The 21,225-nt window shown below is 55.4% G+C and overlaps 1 protein-coding gene across 1 annotated transcript; it reads left to right on the top strand.

Moving 5' to 3' along the window:
• The first annotated feature begins 328 nt into the window (after nt 1–328).
• On the top strand, nt 329–19,308 carry Mcm5 (minichromosome maintenance complex component 5). The gene is made up of 15 exons (XM_015482778.1): nt 329–559; nt 642–770; nt 4,855–5,027; nt 6,345–6,500; nt 8,216–8,382; nt 9,660–9,831; nt 10,619–10,730; nt 12,057–12,200; nt 12,512–12,577; nt 12,743–12,919; nt 13,667–13,779; nt 15,259–15,387; nt 16,213–16,355; nt 17,887–18,014; nt 19,008–19,308. Exons 1-15 carry the CDS (start codon nt 344–346, stop codon nt 19,107–19,109), a joined length of 2,127 nt encoding a protein of 708 aa, XP_015338264.1. The 5' UTR covers nt 329–343; the 3' UTR covers nt 19,110–19,308.
• Nucleotides 19,309–21,225: the final 1,917 nt, after the last annotated feature.

Here is a 21,225-nt window from a genome sequence, read left to right as displayed (position 1 = left end):
TCTGTGATGCGGTGGGGCTGGGAGCAGATTGTGTTTAGGTCCATGGTCCCCAGATATGTCCTTGGGACAGGAGCCCATGGGATGCTCCTTATAGAGTCTGTATGGTAGTTGGCAAGGCAGATGTGGGTTTGCTGCTGCCCTGGACCCTCTAAGTTGAGGCATGTGTCCTGTTGCTCTCCAAGAGTGAGTTAATGGTGCTGAGGAGTCCTGCAGTGTAGGAACTGGTTGGCCAATGTGTGTCCGTCACTGTGCTTGGACGCACCTCACTAGCTGCACCATGGAGCTGTTCTTTGGAAGACGTTTCTGTTGGCAGTAGGGAGCCTCTGCAGGGCTAAAGGGTGGAATGAGGAGTGGTGGGGCAGGTTCTGGGGGTGCAGGTGTGCCACAGCCAGTTATTTCCCTCTTCTCTGCACCCTTCCCTGCCTACTCCAGAGATGAACTCAAGCGGCATTACAACCTGGGGGAGTACTGGGTCGAGGTGGAGATGGAGGACCTGGCCAGCTTTGACGAGGACCTGGCCGACTACTTGTACAAGCAGCCAGCCGAGCACCTGCAGCTGGTGAGTGGGACCCTGCCTCAGCTCAGCCCCCAGGGTTGGCCCTACCCAACCACCAACAGCCTGTGTTCTCCCTCCTCTCCAGCTGGAGGAAGCTGCCAAGGAGGTGGCTGATGAGGTGACCAGGCCACGGCCCTCTGGTGAGGAGGTGCTCCAGGACATCCAGGTCATGCTGAAGTCAGACGCCAGCCCGTCTAGCATTCGGAGCCTCAAGGTGGGTCCATAGAGGCCAGGGATTTCAAGACAAGCAGCCCTGGGCCTAGCTGTGTAACCCTGAGCAAGACACTTGGCCCTTTTGAGCCTGTTTTCTTCTCTCTAAAGTTGGGTCATTGGACAGATAGTTATTGAGCTTATCCCGTGGGCAAGACATTCGGCTGAGTCCTGGAGAAGCAATGATGAACGTTATACTCCCAGCTCTTTCCTGTTCTCAGTTTATATCTGGGGAGACCAAGAAACCAGTAAACGTCACATATTCTTAGATGGTTGGAAATACAGTAAAAGGCATTAAGAGAGGGACCTGAGGGTGTGAAGCCTCTCTAGGAAAGATGGAGAAGCCTTCATGGAGGAGGTGACATCCAAGGGGGTTCAGCTGGTGCAGAGCCTGAGAGGGCATGGTGTATGTGTGTGCACATGCGCCAGGGCAGTGCTGGCAGCCCCCCACCGTGGCTGAGGAGTCACGAGGAAGCAGGAGAGGCTGGCAGAACAGTCTGCTGTCTACTCTCTGTGTGTTGTTGAGCAGATGCGCTGGGTGCTCACTGTTGTGAGCAGAACAGGCGCTTGCTTTCTTGGAATTTACAGTGGGAGAAACAGGAAAGGAACAGTTAGAAGATCGCAGCGTGATAGAGGCATGAAGAAAAGAAAGTGGGTGCCACGTGAGCCTGCCCGAGAGGTGGAGGGTGGCTAGAGAAGACCTCCAGGAGGAAGTGGGTTGGAGTTGGAGCGTGCCCATGCCCACCCAGCCGGGTTCCAGTCTGTGAATCAGCTTTCCAAGCTCAGGGAGCAGCGTGTGCCCAGGCAGAGCAGCAGCAGAGGGACGTTCAGGGATCAGGAAGAAGCAGCTGGAACCCAGAGAGCACAAGGTTGGGGAGAGAAAGGTGGAGAGGCCAGATTGCAAGGGCCTTCATGGCCACAGGAAAGAGCATGGGTTTTGTTTGGAGCACAGTAGGGAGCCAGTGAAGGTGTCACCTGTCACCTAGTGTCACCTCCATCATGCTCTATGTCTGAGAAGGCCGTGCTGTGTTTACCAGAACCCCACAGTCCTCGCAGCTTTGTCAGGGTCGTTATCCAGCCTTCCGTGGTTAGTAGGACAGCAGGTCTGTTCCCCAAAGCTCTGGGCTCTCCAGTCTCTGGATGGTGTCCACTTTGATGGGGACTCTGTGAGCCTGTGTGGAGCCAATTGAGTTTCCCTGGAGTGCCTGCCTGTAGGGTGGCATGGTTTGGCAGGGCAGTGCTAGATCAGAGGCCGACTTCTCAGTGTCTTCTGTCTTGCTCCGTAATGAGGGGTCCACTTCAGTGAGCATGAGCCCTCTCTGGAAGGATTGCCTGTTAGGGTGGGTCTAAGGGGGCGACCTCAGGCCCTTTGATCCTGGAGAGCCAGGGGCCCTGTCCTTTGCAGGTTGTTTTGCACAACACTTGCTCTGTGGGTTGTTGCAGGCTTCTATGTCCCTGGTCTGGGCAGAGCCTTGTGACTCTGGACATGTTTACTCCAGAGAGGTGGCCAGCCTCCTGTGTTTCTCCTAAACCTCAGGCTTCAGAGGGGGCTGCAGCATGGATGCAGCTCCTCTGTTCCAGAAAACCTACTGGAATAGGAAGAAAAGATGATGGAAGGGACTTTTTTTTTGGTACTGGGGATTGAACTCGGGGACATTTGACCACTCAGCCCCAGCCCTATTTTGTATTTGATTTAGAGAAAGGGCCTCGCTGAGTTGATTAGTGCTTTGCTAAGTTGCTGAGGCTGGCTTTGACCTCGAGATCCTCCTGTTTCAGCCTTCTGAGCCACTGGGATTATAGGTGTGCGCCACTAAGCCCGGGCAGGAAGGGACTTCTCTTTCTTTTCTTTCTTTCTTTATTTTTGGTACTGGGGATTGAATCCAGGCACACTTAACCACTGGGCCACATCCCCAGCCCTTTCTATATTTTATTTAGAGACAGGGTCTCGCTGAGGTGCTTAGGACCTTGCTGAGTTGCTGAGGCTGGTTTTGAACTTGCAGTCCTTCTGCCTCAGCCTCCCAAGCTGCTGAGATCACTGGCATGCACCACTATACCTAGCTATTTTTAATTTTTATTATGAAAAATTTCACCCCTATACAAAAGTATAGAGTAATAACGTGCCTCATATATCTTCACTACCCTNCTATTACCTTAGCTATTTTTTAAATTTTTTATTCATGAAAAATTTCACCCCTATACAAAAGTATAGAGTAATAACGTGCCTCATATATCTTCACTACCCTTACTGATTGTAACATTTTGCCTTTTTTTTTTTTTTTTTTTTTACTCTTTTCTGAATTTTATTTTTTTACTAAGGAATTTTAAAGTAAATACAGATGTAACACTTTATCCCTAAACACTTTAGTATGTATTTTTAAAATATGGCTTCTCACATACTCCGCACTATCAACACCCAAACAAAGTTAACAAAGATCCCTTGGTATCAGATGCTGAGGCTGGTTTTGAACTTAGTATCAGATATCATATAGATTCATATTTACCTAATTCCCTTAGATGCCTTTTTTTTAAAATTTAATTTTTAGTTGTAGTTGGACACAATACCTTTATTTCATTTACTTATTTTTATGTGGTGCTGAGGCTCTAACTCGGCCTTGCACATACTAGGTGAGCTCTCTACGGCTGAGCCACAGCCCCAGCTCCCCCATGCTTTTTATAACTCATGTATTTCAGCAGGACCAGGAATTATATTAGCTTGTTATATGGAAGTCTTCTTTAATCCAGGGAGCCTCCTATATGTTTCTGGATATAAATATTTTCTCAGTTATATTAGAAGGGGCTCATTGTCCTGTAGAAGATTGTGCTGCCTTGTCAATTTATCTAAGGCTTCCTTGGGTTGGTGGCATGCCCCTTGCCACCCATGAATTTTGGAACTTGGGAATTGGGTCCAAAGGTCTGGTTGTGTTTGGTTTCACACTCTGGGCAAGAATACTATTGAGTGGTGTTGGTGTTTTGTGTTGCATCCCAGCAGAGGAGAGGGATGGCTTGGGTGCCCGTCATCAGCCATGTTGGTGCTGATCAGGTCCCAGGTTAAGGTGGCAACAGCTTCATCTTCCCATAGTGACAACACAGGCACAGACCCTTGAATTTAGCCTCTTTCAGCCTCACTCCTTCCCACAGTGCCTGGTTTGTTCAAGAGCTCCAACGAAGCCTTGTGCCTGTGTCTGTTCTTTCATTCAGCCCAAGGTAGCCCTGGTGGAGAGCTGGTGGAGAAAGATTGTCCTAGTCTTGCAGACTTGTGTCCTAGGAGCTTTGTGAGCTGGGGGCTGGCAAGGAAGCAGCAGGCGCCTGGAGTTTTCCTTAATGTTTTAGGATTTAGAGATTAGGCTAGTGGATTCCTGTACCTCTCACCCGGCTCCATAGCATCTGTAGCCAGTCTTGCCTCCTCTGTGGCCCTGGGGTTCTTTTGAAGTGATCCCCATACATCGTCAATTCATCTGAAAATTTTCCGGTGTGTATCTTGAAAAGACAAGAAAGCGGGTAACTGCAACTTCACACTTACAAATTCACATTATTGCCTTGGTGTCCAGCGTCGGGTGGTCACTGGTGGAGAAGCTGCGGTGGGTGTTTAGTCTGTGGCAGAGGTGTGCTTTGCATACCCAGGACTTGATCGTGGGCACTAAAGCGGGAGGAGGAGGATGGGAAAACTCAGGCTGAGAGAGAGGGCCCTGTGTGGCTTTTGACAACTTGAAAGAGAACCTGGGTCCCTGCCTCCAGGTTGGTGCTCTGGTCTGCCCTGGTCCAGGGAAATTGCTGTCAGAGCTGGGTCAGGTCTCCTGGCTCTGCTGCTGTGGAGTGGAGTGCGTCTCCTGGTCTCGCCCCTGTCCCTTTCCCTTGTGTGGTGAAGTCCTGAGAAGCAGAGGCTGCACCTGAGGCTCCTGGAGCCCTTGTTTCCAGACAGCTTGGCATTTGGTGGGTGCCCAAGAAATCTTCTGAGCTGAGCAGAAGAGCTGCGACCTTCCCTGTGGCTCAGGGCCACCTCCTCCAGACCCTGTGCAGGTCATTCCCCAGCAGCTCTATGGTGTCCTCTGGCTCCCTAACCAACAAGCCTTTTGATGGCTCCCTTACAGTCAGACCTGATGTCACACCTGGTGAAGATCCCTGGCATTGTCATTGCGGCCTCTGCAGTCCGTGCCAAGGCCACCCGCATCTCCATTCAGTGCCGCAGCTGCCGCAACACCCTCACCAACATCGCCATGCGCCCTGGCCTGGAGGGTTACGCCCTGCCCAGGAAGTGCAACACGTGAGTGTGGCCAGGAGGGACTTTGGGGCCGTAAAGCAGTGGAAATTGGTGACAACCCTGCCTGCCGCATCTCATTAGAGACCTGCTGGGACAGGCTGGGGCAGGCTGTGCTGTGATACCTGGGGTGTGATGTCCTTCTGCCACAGTGAGTTCTGTCCCTGCCAGGATGCCCAGACAGCCTGAATGGGCAACCAGGTTAGGAAGGAAGCACAGTCCAGGGCAGAGTCTGTTGGAAATCCCCTAGAGCAGCCTGGCTGCTGGCCAGGTGCTGCATGTGAACCGCATAGCTGCGCGCCTTCACTGCATGTGGCCATGGCTGCAGAGGCAGAGCCTGTGGCCTGTGCTCAGAGCCTGGCGTATTCACTGCCTGGCCCTCTAGAGGACTCCACGCTCACACTGGCTGCTCCTTGGCCTCCACTGGCACCTTCCTGGCTTCCCAGCCACCTGTGGCATGTCTGCCTCAGTCCCTGCTGTTGTGTCTCACCTTGGAGTCATGTGGGCTTAGGCCCCTCCGGTCTGCTCCACCTGCCGCCAGGCTGCCCTCACTGCAGGTGCTGGGCCTTCCCTCAGTCTGCTCCGCCTCTCTCTGGGCTCTCCCCACTCCTCTGTCACCTTTCTGTTCCCAGCTTCAGGACCTCTGAACTTGCTGTCCCCTTCCCTCAGGCTGCCAGTCTGTCCTGAGTGCTCTTCACACGATCCTCGCAATAGGTGTCTTGCCCACCCTCATCTTGGTCTGGTGCACACAGTTTGGCTACTCATCTGCCTGTCTCTACCTTGGAGCACGTGCCGGTCATCCTGTTACTGAGTTACTTGCTTGTTTTGTGTAGAACTTGGCTCCTTGAGAGCGGGAGCTTCTGGTTCACCGCCGTGTCTGGCGCAGTGTCTGGAGTGTGCGAGTGCATTGCTGTGGCGTTGTGCCCATTGCTGTTGTGTTGGTTGAATGAAGACTTTGCATAGGGTTTATAGAGGCCCGGACCCTCAGAATGGCCTGCAGGTGCCTCGAGTCTCATGAGAAAAGGTCCCGGGATGTGAGTGGGGTTCAGTAAGGGACCTGATGATCTCGACCTCTTCAACTGTGGGGTGCTGGGCCCTGGCAGGGGATTGTGAGTGAGGCTTGTCTGCTGCCTCACCATGCTGGGGGGCCAGGCCTCCCATCACTCCCCCGACTCCTGTGTGCTGCTAGTGCAGCAGACCTGCCCTCCATTTAGGGCCTTTCCTCAGTGACCTTCAGCCACATCTTGTTGCTGACCTCTGGAGTGGATGAGCCCCAGCCTTTGGGCTCTCAGGGTAGCTCTGGTGACTATCCCTCCCGAACAGGGACCAGGCTGGACGCCCCAAGTGCCCGCTCGACCCGTACTTCATCATGCCGGACAAGTGCAAGTGCGTGGACTTCCAGACCCTGAAGCTGCAGGAGCTGCCTGATGCAGTGCCCCACGGTGAGATGCCCAGGCACATGCAGCTCTACTGTGACAGGTGAGGTGGGCAGGCCCGCGAGGGGGCCTTCGTGAGGGCTGTTGCCGACATGGATCATTTGAAGCGTGGGCGGTGGGAGGAGGATGGCTCATTGGGTAGCACTTTCTCTGTGCCTGGTGCTTCCTGTTGGCTTCCTCTTCTTGGCTTCCCTTAGTCAGCCGGGGCACATCAGCTCCTGTTTTGTATGTGAAGAAGTGTAACTTGGAGAGGTTGAATGACTGAGCGGAGGAGCCGCCTCAAGCCTGCATCTGTTGCTTGCCAAAGCCCATGTTCGTCCTAGGAGATCTCCACAGCACTCTCAGGACCCACAGGCCCTGGGCACATCCAGCTAAGCAGCAGCGTGGAAAGCCTCTGCCCAGATCACCCCACCCCACCAGGCTTTCTGTTGAGTCTGCTTTGGGAGCTGGTTGTGGTGGTGCATGCCTGTGATCCTAGCCACTTGGGAGGCCGAGACAGGAGGATTGCAGGTTCAAGGCCACACTGGGCAATTAGCAAGATCCTGTTTCAAAAACTAAAAAGGGCTAGGGATGTAGCTCAGTGCTGCCTCTAGGTGTGATCCCTAGTATCAAAAAAGCCTAGAGTTTTGCTAAATAATTGGAAAGGGAGAGGTGGGTGTTTGGTTTGGTCCCCCACGGGGACCTGGAGAGGCTTAGAGACCCTGGCCTGGAGTTCTTAGCCTGGCCTTGCACCTCTGAGGTGGAGGTCACGTGTTCTATATGTAAGCGTACTGTGGAGTGATAGTAGCTTTCCTGAGCCCCACTGGTGGCCATGGAGGGTGCAGGACAGGTCAGACTTGAGCTAGTTACTAGTTTGCCAAGCCCTGGTTTTCTCATGTGTAAATGGTGACAAGCACAATCTGATCTCTGAAAGGGCTGCTTAAAATACAAGCCAAGAGCTTAGTAAAACCCCTTAACACAAATTAAGGCTTGGGTTATTCTTCAGAGGTACGTGTTCCTAAAGTTAAGTAGGGTGTGGAATGAGTCATTGGGAAAATGACGGGGACAGTGGTGGTCTTTCACTAGACGTGACTCTTGGTGGTGTGTGGAGCACCTTTGTATTTGTTACCTTACTTAGTTCCACTGTGGCTGAGGCAGGTTAGAAATAGTATATCACCCCCCAGGCTCAGAGTTGCAGTGACTTCTTTGAGGTCACATGGCTACTGTGTGCCTGCTCTGTGCTGCCCAGCTTTGGGGGGAACTTGGAGACTTCCCTGTTGCAACATTTTATTTCTAAAAAGAGGAAATGAAAGCCCAGAGGCAAATTGATTTGGCTAAGCTCGTGGGGCGAGGTAGAGGCTCAAGTGGGGAGCACCTCAAGGATGGCCTGGGGAGGAAGTCCTCCCAAGATGGTGGAAGGGATCCGCACAGGAGCCTGACTCGGATAAGACCAGAGGGGGCTTCTCAAAGACTAGGGGCAGGACCCTGAGCCACCTCCTCGGACACCTTACAAACGAGCTCTTGAGTTCAGAGTGAGGCTGCCACGCCAGAGTGAGGCTGTGCTCTGAACAACTGAGCCATCCAGGCATGGGGTGGTGGTGTTGAGGGGAGAGGGACCCTCCTCTGGGCCTGGTGTGGGTGGGGCTGGCTGAGGGTGTAGTGCTGGAGGTGGGAATGCCAGGGTGGCTCTGGGTGCTGTGGGAATGGGCGTAAGCAGGTATTTGCTGTCCCCACCAGGATCTCACTCTTCTCTCTCTTCCTTCCCTGCCCTCATCTTAGGTACCTGTGTGACAAGGTTGTCCCTGGAAACAGGGTCACCATCATGGGCATCTACTCCATCAAGAAGTATGGCCTAAACTCCACCAAGGGTCGTGACAGGGTGGGTGTGGGCATTCGGAGCTCCTATATTCGTGTCCTGGGCATCCAGGTGGACACAGATGGCTCTGGTGAGTTGGCTTTGGGGTCCTGGTGTGGCCCCCTGCTGGAAGGCTGGGCTTGCACACTGCCCTCAGCAGGTAGCGCAGTACCTTGGGAGGCAGCCCAGACACCCTTGTGTTGTTCATGCCCTTGAGTGTTGGTGTTTTAGAGTGAGCAAGCATTTCTTGGCCTGACACTTGCACCTTTGGTCCCTGTTGTTGGCCCTTGACTGAGGGTGTTTGCCTAGATGCAGGGTTGAAGCTGGCGGGGAATTCCTGCGTGGCGGTCTGCATCACCATAGCAGCAGGTATGGGAGAGGGGAATGCAGGCCTCTGGGAGGCAGGAGCGAGGAGTGTCAGGTGCTGGGGCGTGCAGTTCCCATGGGGTGCTGAGTGACTGTGGGGTGTCTGAGCTGGACTTAGAAGGCTGGGGGAGGTCTTCTAGGTGGGAGGGGATGGGTTGAGCTGGTGAGGACCCTGGCCTGGCTGGGGGGTGTGTGGAGAGTCAGTGGGAGTCTGGGTGGTGAGTGGGTGAGCTGGGTAATGGAGTGGAGGGCATGTGATTACAGCTGAGGGTGGGAGAAGTCCCTGCCCTCCCGCTGCGGTGAGTTGGTTTAGAGGGGTCGCTGTACTGCCTGGATAGTTGAGTCACCTGTATGCTGTCAGTTTGCATATGTCCGTCTCTAGCCTGGAGTCTCCCTGTGTCAGACTCATATCCAGCCGTTGACTTGGAGCATCCAAGAGGCGTCTCAGACTCAGCGTGGCTATGGCTGATCTCCTTTATCCCCTGCCCCCAAACTGGCTCCCTTTCAGTCTTTCCTTTCCCTCTCTCCCCTCCTTCCTGCTGCTCAGCAGAACCCTCCAAGACCTCCTCAGTGCCTTTCTCCTCCCTGTGCCTCATCTGTGAGCATATCTGGCCCTTCCTCCTTTAAATGTGCCCAGGATCTGACCACTGCCCATCACCCCAACCTGGTCTGAGCCTCTGCCCTCTCCCCTGGATTGTTGGTCCTCATCCTGCCTTTCCCATTCACGGTAGTCAGAGTGAGCGGTGCTGTTTGAAGACATTACTCCCTGGCCGAGATGGCCAGTAGTCCCCAAGGCCGACACCCTCTGGCCCTCTGAGTCCTCCGTCCTCCTGCACCCAGAGCCTACGCGGCCCTCATGAGGGCTTGGTCTCCAGAGTAGCATTTACTTAGGCTGCAGCTGTGCTGTGCGGGCCCTGCTTTCGGGGTGCCTGAGCGGGGGCCCCGCTGGACGGTGAGCTGGAGTAGATCCCCTCACACTCTGCACCCTCCCTGCCCACCTAGGACGCAGCTTTGCAGGGGCCGTGAGCCCACAGGAGGAGGAAGAGTTCCGTCGCCTGGCCGCCCTCCCCAACGTCTATGAGGTCATCTCCAAGAGCATCGCCCCCTCTATCTTTGGGGGCACAGATATGAAGAAGGCCATTGCCTGCCTGCTCTTTGGGGGTTCCCGCAAGAGGTGAAGGGCCTGGGTAGTGGGGGCTAGTGACATGGCCTGCAGGACCAGTGCTCTTTCCCCGTTTCCCAGGCTTGCTGTTAGCTGTTCGTCCTGGTGCCAGTCTCGGGCTCCTCTGGCCCTGGGTGGAAGTGGGCTGGGGAGAGCTGGCAGGAGCAGTGAGAGCACTGGCTTAGAGTCTGGGTACCACTGTTCCTTACTGTGTGTCCTTGGGCGAGAGACACCACTTATCTGAACCCAAGTTTCTGTGTGAAAGAAATGGGTGAAAAGCCTGACACAGGACATTATGTCCTTTTGAAACGCTAACAGCTGCCACTTCCTGCAGTCCCACTGTGCTCCAGGCTTCTTCCTGAGTGTCTGAAACCCAGCAGTCCTTGCAGGAACCCTGTGAGAACGCTGCTCTTGTGCCTGTTTTATAGATGAGGAGATTGAGGCAGAGAGAGCAAAGGGACTTGGTCCTAGGCATCTGGGTGAGCCACCCTCTGGCTCCCTTTCCATTGTACATGCACAGCCCACCCACAGGCAGCGGCCTTTCCTTTCCAGCTCTTGCTGGCTGTGGCCCCGCACAGCTATAAGCACCATTTCCTTTCCCTTTCCTCCCCTGGGAGGTAGTTTCTGTCCTCCATTGTTAGGCCAGGCCTGCCATGGTCAGGGAGCCACAGAGCTGGCTGTGAACCGAGGTCTCAGACCAGAGCTCCTGCCTTCTTACTGCTCTGTCCTCACGAGAGGCTGGGGTGACCAGCCCAGGTAAGCCCTCACTCAAGTGAATTCTCTCTCCCTCTGTCCCCAGACTCCCAGATGGACTCACTCGCCGAGGAGACATCAACCTGCTGATGCTGGGAGACCCCGGGACGGCCAAATCCCAGCTCCTGAAGTTCGTGGAGAAGTGCTCTCCCATCGGGGTGAGTGGCCTGGGATACCCTTTCCCAGCTGGCTGTCCCAGCAAGGAAGATGCTATGAGCGGGACTGTGGGGTCCCTGGATGACCCAGGGTGGGCTGGCTCATTCAGAACCTCCTCTTCCCTCCTAGCTGTGTTGGGACGGCAGAGGGGAGGGAAGAAAGGGAACCTACAGGCATGTGCAGGTTGGGTGTGGGGGCGAGCGCACTAGACTGAGACTGGGGCTCTCAGCCAGGGCAGTAGTGGACAGTGGATATTGAGCAAGTCTCCTAATCTCCCTGAGATTAATGATATTGGTAATGATAATTGTGAAGATCAAGGGCCAGGCACTGCGGAAGTGCTGGGGTGTGTTTACTGACCCCCCAGCTCTGCAGTGAGAGCCATTACCCCACGTTATGCCTGAGGGAACGGAATGGAGAAGTGTCTTCCCGGGGTCCTCCTGCTGGTGAGCACCAGGTCAGGGCTGGCACCAGCCATCTGAACCGGGCCCCCTGTGCATCGAGTGGGTCTGGCTGTCCAAATTGGGGAGGGAGTGGCCGCTGGGGTCAGTGGACAAGGCTGCACAGTGGGTGGCGGGAGTAGAGGAAGTGTCCAGCTCTGTCCCATGGTAGAGGCTCATGTGACCTAGGAGTGTGAGCCGTGCATCATTTTCTGTCTTCTAGCAGCCACACTGAAAAAAGTGAAAGGGATCAGAAATTTTCTCAGTGTGATTTATGTAGCGTGATTTAAACAGTTGTGTTGATGGTGGTGGTTTATTTTGTGGTGCCGGGAGAGGAGCCTGCGCTCTGCAGGCTAGACGCTTGCCTTAAGCCGCGCTGCACCCGCCCTGATGCAGCAGCTATCGAGGGAGCGCTTTACGCTCTTGTTAGTGCTGTGGTCAGTGTGCACCTGGCACTTAAATGGCATCTCAGCTTGGTCTCGCCATGTTCCAAGGGCTCAGTGGCAGCATGTGGCACCCAGGTCTATATAGATGCCAGGGGGCTCTGGGTGGGGCCAGCCATATGGGAACCAGTAATCCCCACCCAAGCCCTGAGGCTACCTAGCAGTGTGTCTCCCTTCTCTGGGGGTCAGTGCTCTTCTCATGGGAGATGGCAGGACCCGCTGAGCCATGCTTTTTCCAGGGTGAGTGTCCAGGCCAGCTGAAGCCAGGCTCCTCCCTGCCAGAGAGAGGGGCTCTCAGTGAGCCTTGAGTTCTTTGCAAGTTTCATGGTTTGCTTTGATGTGAGACCTGGGCCATCATGACCCACGGGGCCCCTTGACTGACATGCTGAGTCAAAGCATGGGTTGGAGCTGGTGTTGGGCCCTCGCCACCGCCTCTGCCTCTCCCCAGGTGTACACGTCTGGGAAGGGCAGCAGTGCTGCAGGGCTGACCGCCTCGGTGATGAGAGACCCCTCATCCCGGAACTTCATCATGGAGGGCGGAGCCATGGTCCTGGCCGATGGTGGGGTTGTCTGCATTGACGAGTTTGATAAGGTGAGTCTGCTGAGGTGAGTGAGTGGAAGATGGGACCCAGGTGTGTGACGTCAGGTGCTCCTGACTTGGGAGACTTGTATTTATTCTAGAGCAAGTTTGGAGAGTTGTTTAACCTCTGTGAGCCTCAGTTTCCATATCTAGAAATGAGGGAGAGTAAAGCCAAGCCCATGTGCTTGTCACCATGATTAGAGGTGACCAAGTTCCTGCTGTTGCCACAGCCTGTCCTTGAGAATGGTAACTCCTGCTGGTTTTTCTTCTGTTACTGCTTCCTACCTGGGTAAGCGTGGTGCACGTTTCTCTCCCCCTCTCAGATGCGGGAAGATGACCGTGTGGCAATCCATGAGGCCATGGAGCAGCAGACCATCTCTATCGCCAAGGTGAGCACCCTGGTCAGCCTTCTCAGCCTGCTCTGATGGGCTGCCCTGGACTCTGCTTGCCCAGACTTGTGTTGGCAGCAGCAGGCCTAGAGGTGAGCGTGGACCACCTGGGCATATGTGGGACAGACCTGTCTCCCCGCTTCCCCTCCTGCTCTGTCTCTGTAGGCTGGCATCACTACCACCCTGAACTCACGATGCTCCGTCCTGGCTGCTGCCAACTCAGTGTTCGGCCGCTGGGATGAAACAAAGGGGGAAGACAACATTGACTTCATGCCCACCATTTTGTCCCGCTTCGACATGATCTTCATTGTCAAGGATGAGCACAACGAGGAGAGGGATCTGGTATGTCCAGGGGCTCCAGACCAGCCTGTGGTCCTGGAGGAGGGGGAACAAGGTGCTTGGCCAGTGAAGCCCTCACAGTCACATAGGAGTTAGCGGGGAGAACACAAGATGGTAGCCTGGAGCCCTGTGGCCTGCCTGGCCTCTGCCAAGAGGGAGACCCTGTGATTTCGGCCCAATCACCCTCCCTGGGTGTCACCTTCTTACTGTGGAACAGAGGGGCTGATGCTGGGTTACACGTAAGAGAACCCCTGCTCTGGTTAGTGGGTTTCTGAAAGAAAAGAACTTAAGGCTTGTAGAACGGACGTGCCCAGCAGTGGGTCCAGGCTGTTGGGCAGCTCTTCTTCCTCTGCTTTCCCGTGGAAGCTTCGTTCTCAGGCAGCTGCTCTCCTTGAGGTGGACCAATGAGCTTTTGTCTTTGAGCTGGTAGCTTATCTGCCCCTAAGTTAAGAGGAGGGTCCAGCAAAAGTCCCAGGGTGGAGAGTTGTTGGTTGGATCCAGTGTCCATTCTTAAAATAGACACATTCCCAAGCACTGGAGGCTGGACTCCATCTGAGCCATGGTATCTGGGCAGATGTGCGCAGAAGGGTTGGGGCCTGTCCTGTGGGACGAGCACTGTCCTGAGACCTGAGCACTCTTGCTGGTTTCATGATGCCAGGACCCCATCAGCTCTTCTCGCCTGCCTGACCTTTAAGGGGACCCAGGCCCAGGAAGGTCTGTGGGATGACCTGGTGACCCCTCTGTTCCCAGATGCTGGCCAAACACGTGATCACTCTGCACGTTAGCGCGCTGACACAAACACAGGCCGTGGAGGGTGAGATTGACCTGAACAAGCTGAAGAAGTTCATCGCCTACTGCCGAGCGTGAGTGCGGGGCACAGCCCCCCGCCACCCCGCCCCATGTGAAGGGAAGGGGCCCAGAGGCCTTGGTCCTGCCTCCTGGCTTGGGATGCCTCCAACAAGGCTGTGTGGAGTGGCCCTGTGGGATCTGCATTGCTCCTCTCCGGCCTCACACATAGGACTCTGCCTCAGTTTCTCTAGCTCCATGAGGAGTGGGAGTTAAGATGGTCTTGAGAACCCCTAGAGTCAGCCATAGGGAGGTCATCGTGGACATGGCTCTGGGTAACACCCACCCTTCTTGACCTTGGACAGTGTGCTGGACTCTGTAAGGATTGCACAGGACGACAAGGACCTGGCCCAGCCCAGCACCAAGCAAGGGCCCGTGAGTGGCAGTCAGGGTTATGATAACGCTCACGGGTTTTCAGTAATTATGATCATACACGTAGAGTTTCTTCTGTGTGGGGCGTGATTCTGAGTGTTTTGTTAAACTCCTAGTTGTCCCCCCAAACCTGAGAGGTTAGGTGATGAGGTATACTATAGTTTTATTACACCAGTCGGGAAACCAAGGCAGAGCAAGGCTCAGTAGCTCTAGGGTCTCACATAAGAGAATATGAATTCAGCCGCCTGCCTCCAGAGACAGGTTCTTTATATTTTAAACACTTTTTTTTTTTTTTGTAGTTGGGCACAGTAGCTTTATGTTATTTATTTATGTGGTACTGAGAATTGAAGTCAGCACCTCACCCAGATTCTTGACACACAACACCTTAGTTATCTTTTATTTGTTTTTGACGATGGGGATTGAACCTAGGGCCTCTGGCATGTGAAGCCAGCACCTACCACTGAAGTCATCCCATCTCTCGGTTATCTTTTGAAGAGGCTAAACCTCAAGGGTAGAGGGCTCTTGGTCCGTCCACCGTGGCGGTCAGGTAGGTCCCTAATTCAGACGCCTCTGCCAGGATGAAGCTCGGAGTCTTCAGAAGCTAAGGCCCATGTTTGCAAGTCAGGGAGCCCTAAAATATAGTCTCTTCACCACCAAATCCTGGGGAGCTGCTTCTTCCCTCTGGTCCTCAGTCTCCTCAGCTTTAGGGTGCCCCTAAGTCAGGTTGTCAGTTGGCCTGGGGTGGAGAGGCCGGAGGGAGGTAGAGGCTGACCAGATTTCCCTTTGCCCGTCCAGCCTCTTGTGGATGTGTCCACAGGTGTGCTGGGGTGGAGGAGCAGGAGGCTGCTGTGAGGATGGCCAGCTGGTAGCCACTCCATGATGTCCAGTCGTAGGGTTCACCACTGGAAACGTGCTTAGACCTCCTCCACCCGTTTCTGACAGAGGCACCTGTTTTTGTCCCCTGCATTGATCTCTGGTGCCTGCCCACAGGCAGCCCAGGTTTCTCTTCAGTCCCTCTCATTGATGTGGCTAACCCATGCCAGCAGGAGCTCTGACTGGGGACACGGTGGGCACCCCAGGGTTCCTTCCTGGGCTCAGGCTAGTTGTTCCCTACCGTCCTGCAGGAAGTGTGGCCCTCGGCTATCAGCAGAGGCTGCGGAGAAGCTCAAGAACCGCTATATCATCATGCGGAGTGGGGCCCGCCAGCACGAGAGGGACAGTGACCGCCGCTCCAGCATCCCCATCACTGTGCGGTGAGTGAGCAAGGGTTCCGAGGTCCGCTGCTGACCACCCTGCACAGGCCCGGGGAGGGTCCAGGTGGGGAGGGCCCTCAGGAGTCTGCACTGTGGCCTCCTGATGACCTGCCTTTCTCAGTTTGTTGAAGTCTGTCGCCTCTTTTGAATTTGGTCTGGCTTCCCGCTGGGGGGGTGCAGCCTGAAGGTGAGTGAAGGACCCAGACCTGGAAGTCAGGGTGTTGGACCCAGCTTCTGGCCCACAGCGACTGCGAGAAGTTGCAGTCGTAGTTTTCTTAGCCTCCACCCCTCCTTGCTGTGAGTGTGGAGACTGCATCGTGGATGGATTAGGGGCCTATGCGGTTGAGTCCTCCCTGGAGCACTGATTGAAGTGGATTTGGCTGTGGCAGTGGTGAACTCAAGCAGCTTAGGTAGCCCGGAGTTTATTTCTAGTTTGCAGTGTCGGGAGGTGACGGCCCGTTCAGGTTCTTTAGTTGTCGCAGCGTGTGCTCTGTCAGCCCGCTCCTGCCGCAGAAAGCTGCTCTTCCACGTTGCAGGAGCAGAAGGGATAGAAGGGCACATGCTCTGAGGATCCTTCTGACGTCCCCTCACAGGGGTCAGATTTGTGGCTTACTGGGCACACTTGGTCACACAGACACACCAGAAGAGACTGAGAAGTGTCCTTTAGAGGGTTGGCAAGTGCTGGAATAAAGCACAGAGTTCCATTACTAAGGTGGACTATAGGCAGTGGCCATCTCCACCACAGTACTGCTGCCTTGGACGAGTCCCTCCCGGCCACGGTGTGGGCTGCGCCAGTCCTGAGCACGCCTACCTTTGCTCCCACAGGCAGCTGGAGGCCATCGTGCGCATTGCAGAGGCCCTCAGCAAGATGAAGCTGCAGCCCTTTGCCACTGAGGCAGATGTGGAGGAGGCCCTCAGGCTCTTCCAAGTGTCCACATTGGATGCTGCGTTATCGGGCACCCTAGCAGGTGAGCAGGTGCTGGGGCCGTGTGGGCAGGGCCATGGGTGCCGACGGCCTGCGGGTGCTGCTTCTCTGAGCGTCCTCTACGTACTCTCCCCCAGGCTGTCCTCTAGCATGGGAGGAGGCAGCTTCTCTCCAGACCCTTGAATGCAGTCATTAAAAGAAATCTTGGGTGCCTTGGCGCACACCTGTGATCACAGGAACGTCCAGGGCCAGCCTCAGCAACTTGGTGAGAGGCCCCGGCAGCTTAGTGAGACCTTGTCTCAAAAAATAAAACAGGCTGGGCTGTGGCCAGTGGTGCAGTGCCCCTGGCTCAGTCCCCAGTCCGGGTGTTTGGGGGTAACCTTGTTGTTGCTTAGGAGCAGTCGTCAGCCCTCCGTGTGCTGAGCTCAGAACTGTTTTCAGTGCTTCCCGAGCTGTTCTCATTTTCCTGCATGGCCACACCCAGAAGCTGGTCTGGTCTGTCCGTCCTTCCTGTGCTAGCCATGAGAAAGCCAACCCTCCGGGAGCCCTTCTCATGGTGCCCCCGGTCAGGGGTCTTGGTGGGAGTGCAGGCTGCCTGGCCCCTGTCCCTGTGCACACCACCTGCTCCTGGCCAGCCTTCCAGCAGCCCTTCTGAGCATGGATGTGCGCAGGCCCTTCAGAGGTGGGCCATTCCTTCCCCACAGGCGGCACTCTCTGGGTCCTGGGGACTAAGCAGACCATCACGAGGTCTCTGCCCTGTGGGCTCAATTTTTCTTGAGGGGAAGAGGTAATAAACAGACAAATGCAAGTGAAAGGTGCCCTGGGGACATGACACAGGACCAGGATACTGGAGAAGGAGTGGTGCTACTTTCCATCGGGTGGTGGGGGCTCTCAGGGTGACCTGTGTGAAGTGAGGTACTGGGCTCCCTGGAGACCCCAGGTGGAGGGAACACTGTCAGCTCAGGGAAGTTGGAAACCATGGACCTCCTTGCCGAAGGCTGCTTGGCACTCTCTGGATGTGGTCTCTAGGGTGGCCCGCCCTCCCTCCTGGGTCACTGTTGGTCCCCTCCACCTTGGGTCTTGGCTCTACATCAGGAAGTTGTCCTGTGGCTGTCCAGCTGGACAGAATCCGTGGGTCCAGTCTTGCAGGACTTGCTTGCCAGCAGTTGTCACACAGTGGCCCGTGTCCTTTCTTCAGAGCCCTGCAGTGGCTCTTTCTCTCACCAAAATTGAGACAATCATGTGCTGTGGCCCCCGGGGGCCCGTGGGAGCTGGCCCTTAGTCACCATGCTGGCACTGGGGCCCCTAGACTGTTGAGCGAGTCAGGCGTATCCCCCCTCTGCGCTGTGCCCGCTGTGTGCTGTGCCCGCTGTGCCTTCTGCCTGTAGCGCCCTCCCTCACGTGGCTGGTCGTGGCTGGCCCTCACTGGCCCTCAGCGCCCTGTGTTCTCCAGTGCACTCTTTTGGACTTGGCTTGGGCCCCTTTCTTGGGTTGGAGGCCTCCATTTCTCCAGGCCTCCCAGCTTGGGCCAGAGGTCCCCAACACCCTGACACCCACCCATCTCACACCTGCAGGGGTGGAGGGCTTCACCAGCCAGGAGGACCAGGAGATGCTTAGTCGCATTGAGAGGCAGCTCAAGCGCCGCTTTGCCATTGGTTCCCAGGTGTCCGAGCACAGCATCATCCAGGACTTCACCAAGCAGGTGGGCTTTTGCTAGGGCTAGGTGGGCAGGGCAGGATGGCTGGGAGCCTGATGGGGTACAGGAAGTGTTCTTTGGCCCAACTCCTACCACCCAGCACTAGTGTCCTTTTGCTCAGTAGATGGGCCCTGTGTGGGGTGGGGGTGCTACAACTGTGGTTCCCTCCCGGGGATGCTTCAGTCAGGGGCAAGGATACTTTTTGATATTTCCCAGGGGATAGGGAAGGGGCTACTCAGTTTCCCCTAGTCCTCCTATTCCTCCCCTCAGTTGCCTGGCTTCTTACGGGGCTGGGAGGGCCAGAGCCAGGAAGGTGAGCCTTCCCGCTCATTGAGGACAGGGTTACTGATCCCATAGAGAAGAGGTAGGGCCGCACATGGTGGTGAACGCCTGTCATCCCAGCAACTTGGGAGGCTGGGACGGGAGGATTGCAAGTTCTAGGTCAACCTCAGCAACTTAACAAGGCCCTAGCAAGATCCTGACTCAAGAAAAAAGGTCTGGGGATGTGGGGATGTGCTCAGATAAAGCCACCCTGGAGATAAATCCCCAGTGCCAAATTGGGGGGAGCTGCCACCTTTAAAATCACGGCAAGTCCTCGTTTTTGGTTCCCCCTGCAATATTGTTTTCCATTTTCATCCCGAGAGCACTCTCTGGGGCCCGTGGTCTCTAGCTGACTGAATCTTAGGTTTAGGGATGACAAGGCTTGAGGCCTGGAGTTACAGGGACTTAAGTCTCAGCTCTGCCACTTAATTGCCATGTTACCCCAAGCATGAGAGTTAACCCTCTGTGCTTCCGTTTTTTGTGAATGGGGCTGTGCCGGCTGCATGGGGTTATTGGGGGTGGGATAAGTTAATGCCTGGTGCACAGCAGGCGCTCCGAAAGTCTGAGCCCTTCCTACAGCCAGGGCAGCCTGGAGTTGAAAACTTAGCCGTCAGCAGCAGGTACGTGGGCTCCCGTGTCCCGGGGGACATGCTCCTATATCTGTCCTGTGCTCTGCAGAAGTACCCGGAGCACGCCATCCACAAGGTGCTGCAGCTCATGCTGCGCAGGGGCGAGATCCAGCACCGCCTGCAGCGCAAGGTGCTCTACCGCCTCAAGTGAGCCGCCTTCCCGGACGCCAGGCCGCCAGCTGCACCTAGCTCCTGCGCCATCAGGACTGTGCCATCGCTTCTGCCACCGTCTGCCTCCCTCTCTGCTCTGGAGGAAGGAGCCCTCATCTGCCTCAGGCGACTGCCTTCACTGCAGTTTCAGGAAATGTGCTTTTTGTCTGTCGAAAGAATAAAGCGAGCTGTGCTCGGTACCTGGGGCTTCTGCACCTGGTGGCGTCTCCATCATGGTGGGGCTAGCTGGGGCAGAGGCAGGCTTTGGAGCCAGCCATCCTGGTTCCCAACATGTGCCTTCACGCAGGCGCCTGGTTGAGTCGCTAACCTCTTGTGCCCCGGGGTCTTCCTCTGTCGGGGCTGCACTGGCCTGAGTCCCTGCCAGTGGGTGCAACGAGGCAGTGTGTGCCTGGGTGCTCTGCACCGCAGGTGGGTCTGACCCCCCTCGGCAGTCCGGGCATTGCTGCGTGGTGGAGCTCCTGTGCCCAGCAGTTGGACTGCCCTGCCCTGCTCAGCCCTTCTGTGCCTCAGTCTTCGTTGTCCTAAGCAGGGTGAAGCTTCCCTGCTCCTTGGGGTTAAGAGCAGGAAAGGCCTGGCAGCCCCTCAAAGCTCCAGTGGCATGTGGAGTCTGGCAGCAGGGGTTTCTACCAGCCTTAGAGCATAGCAGGTCGGAGCAGAGGGCTGGGGTCCCGCAGGCCCGTAACCCTGGGTCGGGGGCACGGGTCGGAGCCCAGGTGTTGAGGTGACGATGAGCACTGATTGGCCAGAAGCACGAGGGCCACGGGGCCGGAGGGAAACTGCTGGTGTTTTGTCCTTATTTTTCTTAATATTGACATAGTTTGTGTTTCAGTTTTTAGAATCTAAGATTCACAAAATGGAGGAAAAGTTAGTGAAATAAAATCTTTGATACTTAAAACATTTAGAAATGTGAAGTCTAAGGGAAACCTGAACTTTGAGTTCTGCTGGAACATCTCCTGGTGCGTTATTAGCGGGTGACGTATTTACAGATAAACACTGTGAGTGACAGGAGGCACTCGAGGCTACTGAGCTGGGAACAAGGAAGCCGGCATCGCTGTGGTCATTGTTCATCACAAGGGTGTTTTTGTGCGTAGATTGCCAGTTGCTCAAAGACCTGGCGTCCCTGTTCCAGGAAATGGTGAGATGAGAGGAGCTAAGTCACGTTCCCCTGACTCACTACGTTCAAAGCCTGTTCCTTTTCTGATTTTTAGGAGAACGTGGAACAGCAGATGCTTGCTTTGGGTGGCATCTTGGTTCCTTGCACCTGAGGCGGCATTTCTGTTTGCTATGAGCCTTTCATCTTGTTCAGGTGGAGGCTTGCATCCCCCAGCCTGAGCACTTCCTGTTTTGTGTTCATATTGGACTTGAGTGACCTTAAACCTGTAGCAGCAGCTTGGTGTTGCTGGTGCCCTTCCCCCAGTTGGGTGTGGTGCCACCAGGATCATCTCTGTCTTACGGATGGAGATGTAACTGGGAGGGAATGCAGCAAGGTCAGGCTTCAAGCCAGGCTTGGGCGAACCCCATGGCACGTGGCCTCCATTCCCTTCCCGGGCATTCCCTGTGGCCAGTCTGAGTGAACACTGGGCACAGATGGCCATGGCCTTCTGGAGTAGCTGATCAAGTGGGGGAGACGAGCCCTGCTTGGCTACTGTCCCACAGGGCAGTGGCGGGACCAGAGCACACTGCTGGCTTGATTGGGGTAGGATGTGGGGCTCATAGGAATAGCTGGACTTGGAGCGTGTCCAGCTACCTGGTGGTCATGGGGGTTGGAGCTGAAGAAAGACCTGAACCAGGAAATACCTCAGGCCTTGCGCAAGCTAGCTGAGCCTCAAAAAGCCAAGGGGAAAAACAGGAAGAAGCGGGCAGAACCCAGCTTCTGAGAGGGGAGCCCTCAGCTGGGTAATGGCAGAGGCCTGGAGGTCTGTCATTGCAGTAGTGCACACCTGTAATCCCAGCCACTTTGGAGGCTGAGGCAGGAGGATGGCAAGTTCAGGCCAGCCTCAGCAACTTAGCCAGGCCCTGTCTCAAGAATAAAAATAGGTGGAGGATGTAGCTCAATGGTACGGTGTTCCAGGGTTCAACCCCCAATACTGGGGGCA

Source organism: Marmota marmota, unplaced genomic scaffold, assembly GCF_001458135.2.
Source record: "Marmota marmota marmota unplaced genomic scaffold, marMar, whole genome shotgun sequence".
NCBI classification, from domain to species: domain Eukaryota; kingdom Metazoa; phylum Chordata; class Mammalia; order Rodentia; family Sciuridae; genus Marmota; species Marmota marmota.
Note: the sequence above shows the minus strand (reverse complement) of the source record. Positions and strands in the feature narration are given on the sequence as shown.

Excerpts from the sequence above, each read along its gene's own strand:
- Mcm5 (XM_015482778.1), top strand. The coding sequence starts at position 344 with ATGAGGAGTGGTGGGGCAGGTTCTGGGGGTGCAGGTGTGCCACAGCCA. Across the intron at positions 12,578-12,742 it reads AGACCATCTCTATCGCCAAG|GCTGGCATCACTACCACCCT; the intron begins GTGAGCACCCTG and ends CTGTCTCTGTAG. Across the intron at positions 15,388-16,212 it reads AGCATCCCCATCACTGTGCG|GCAGCTGGAGGCCATCGTGC; the intron begins GTGAGTGAGCAA and ends TTGCTCCCACAG.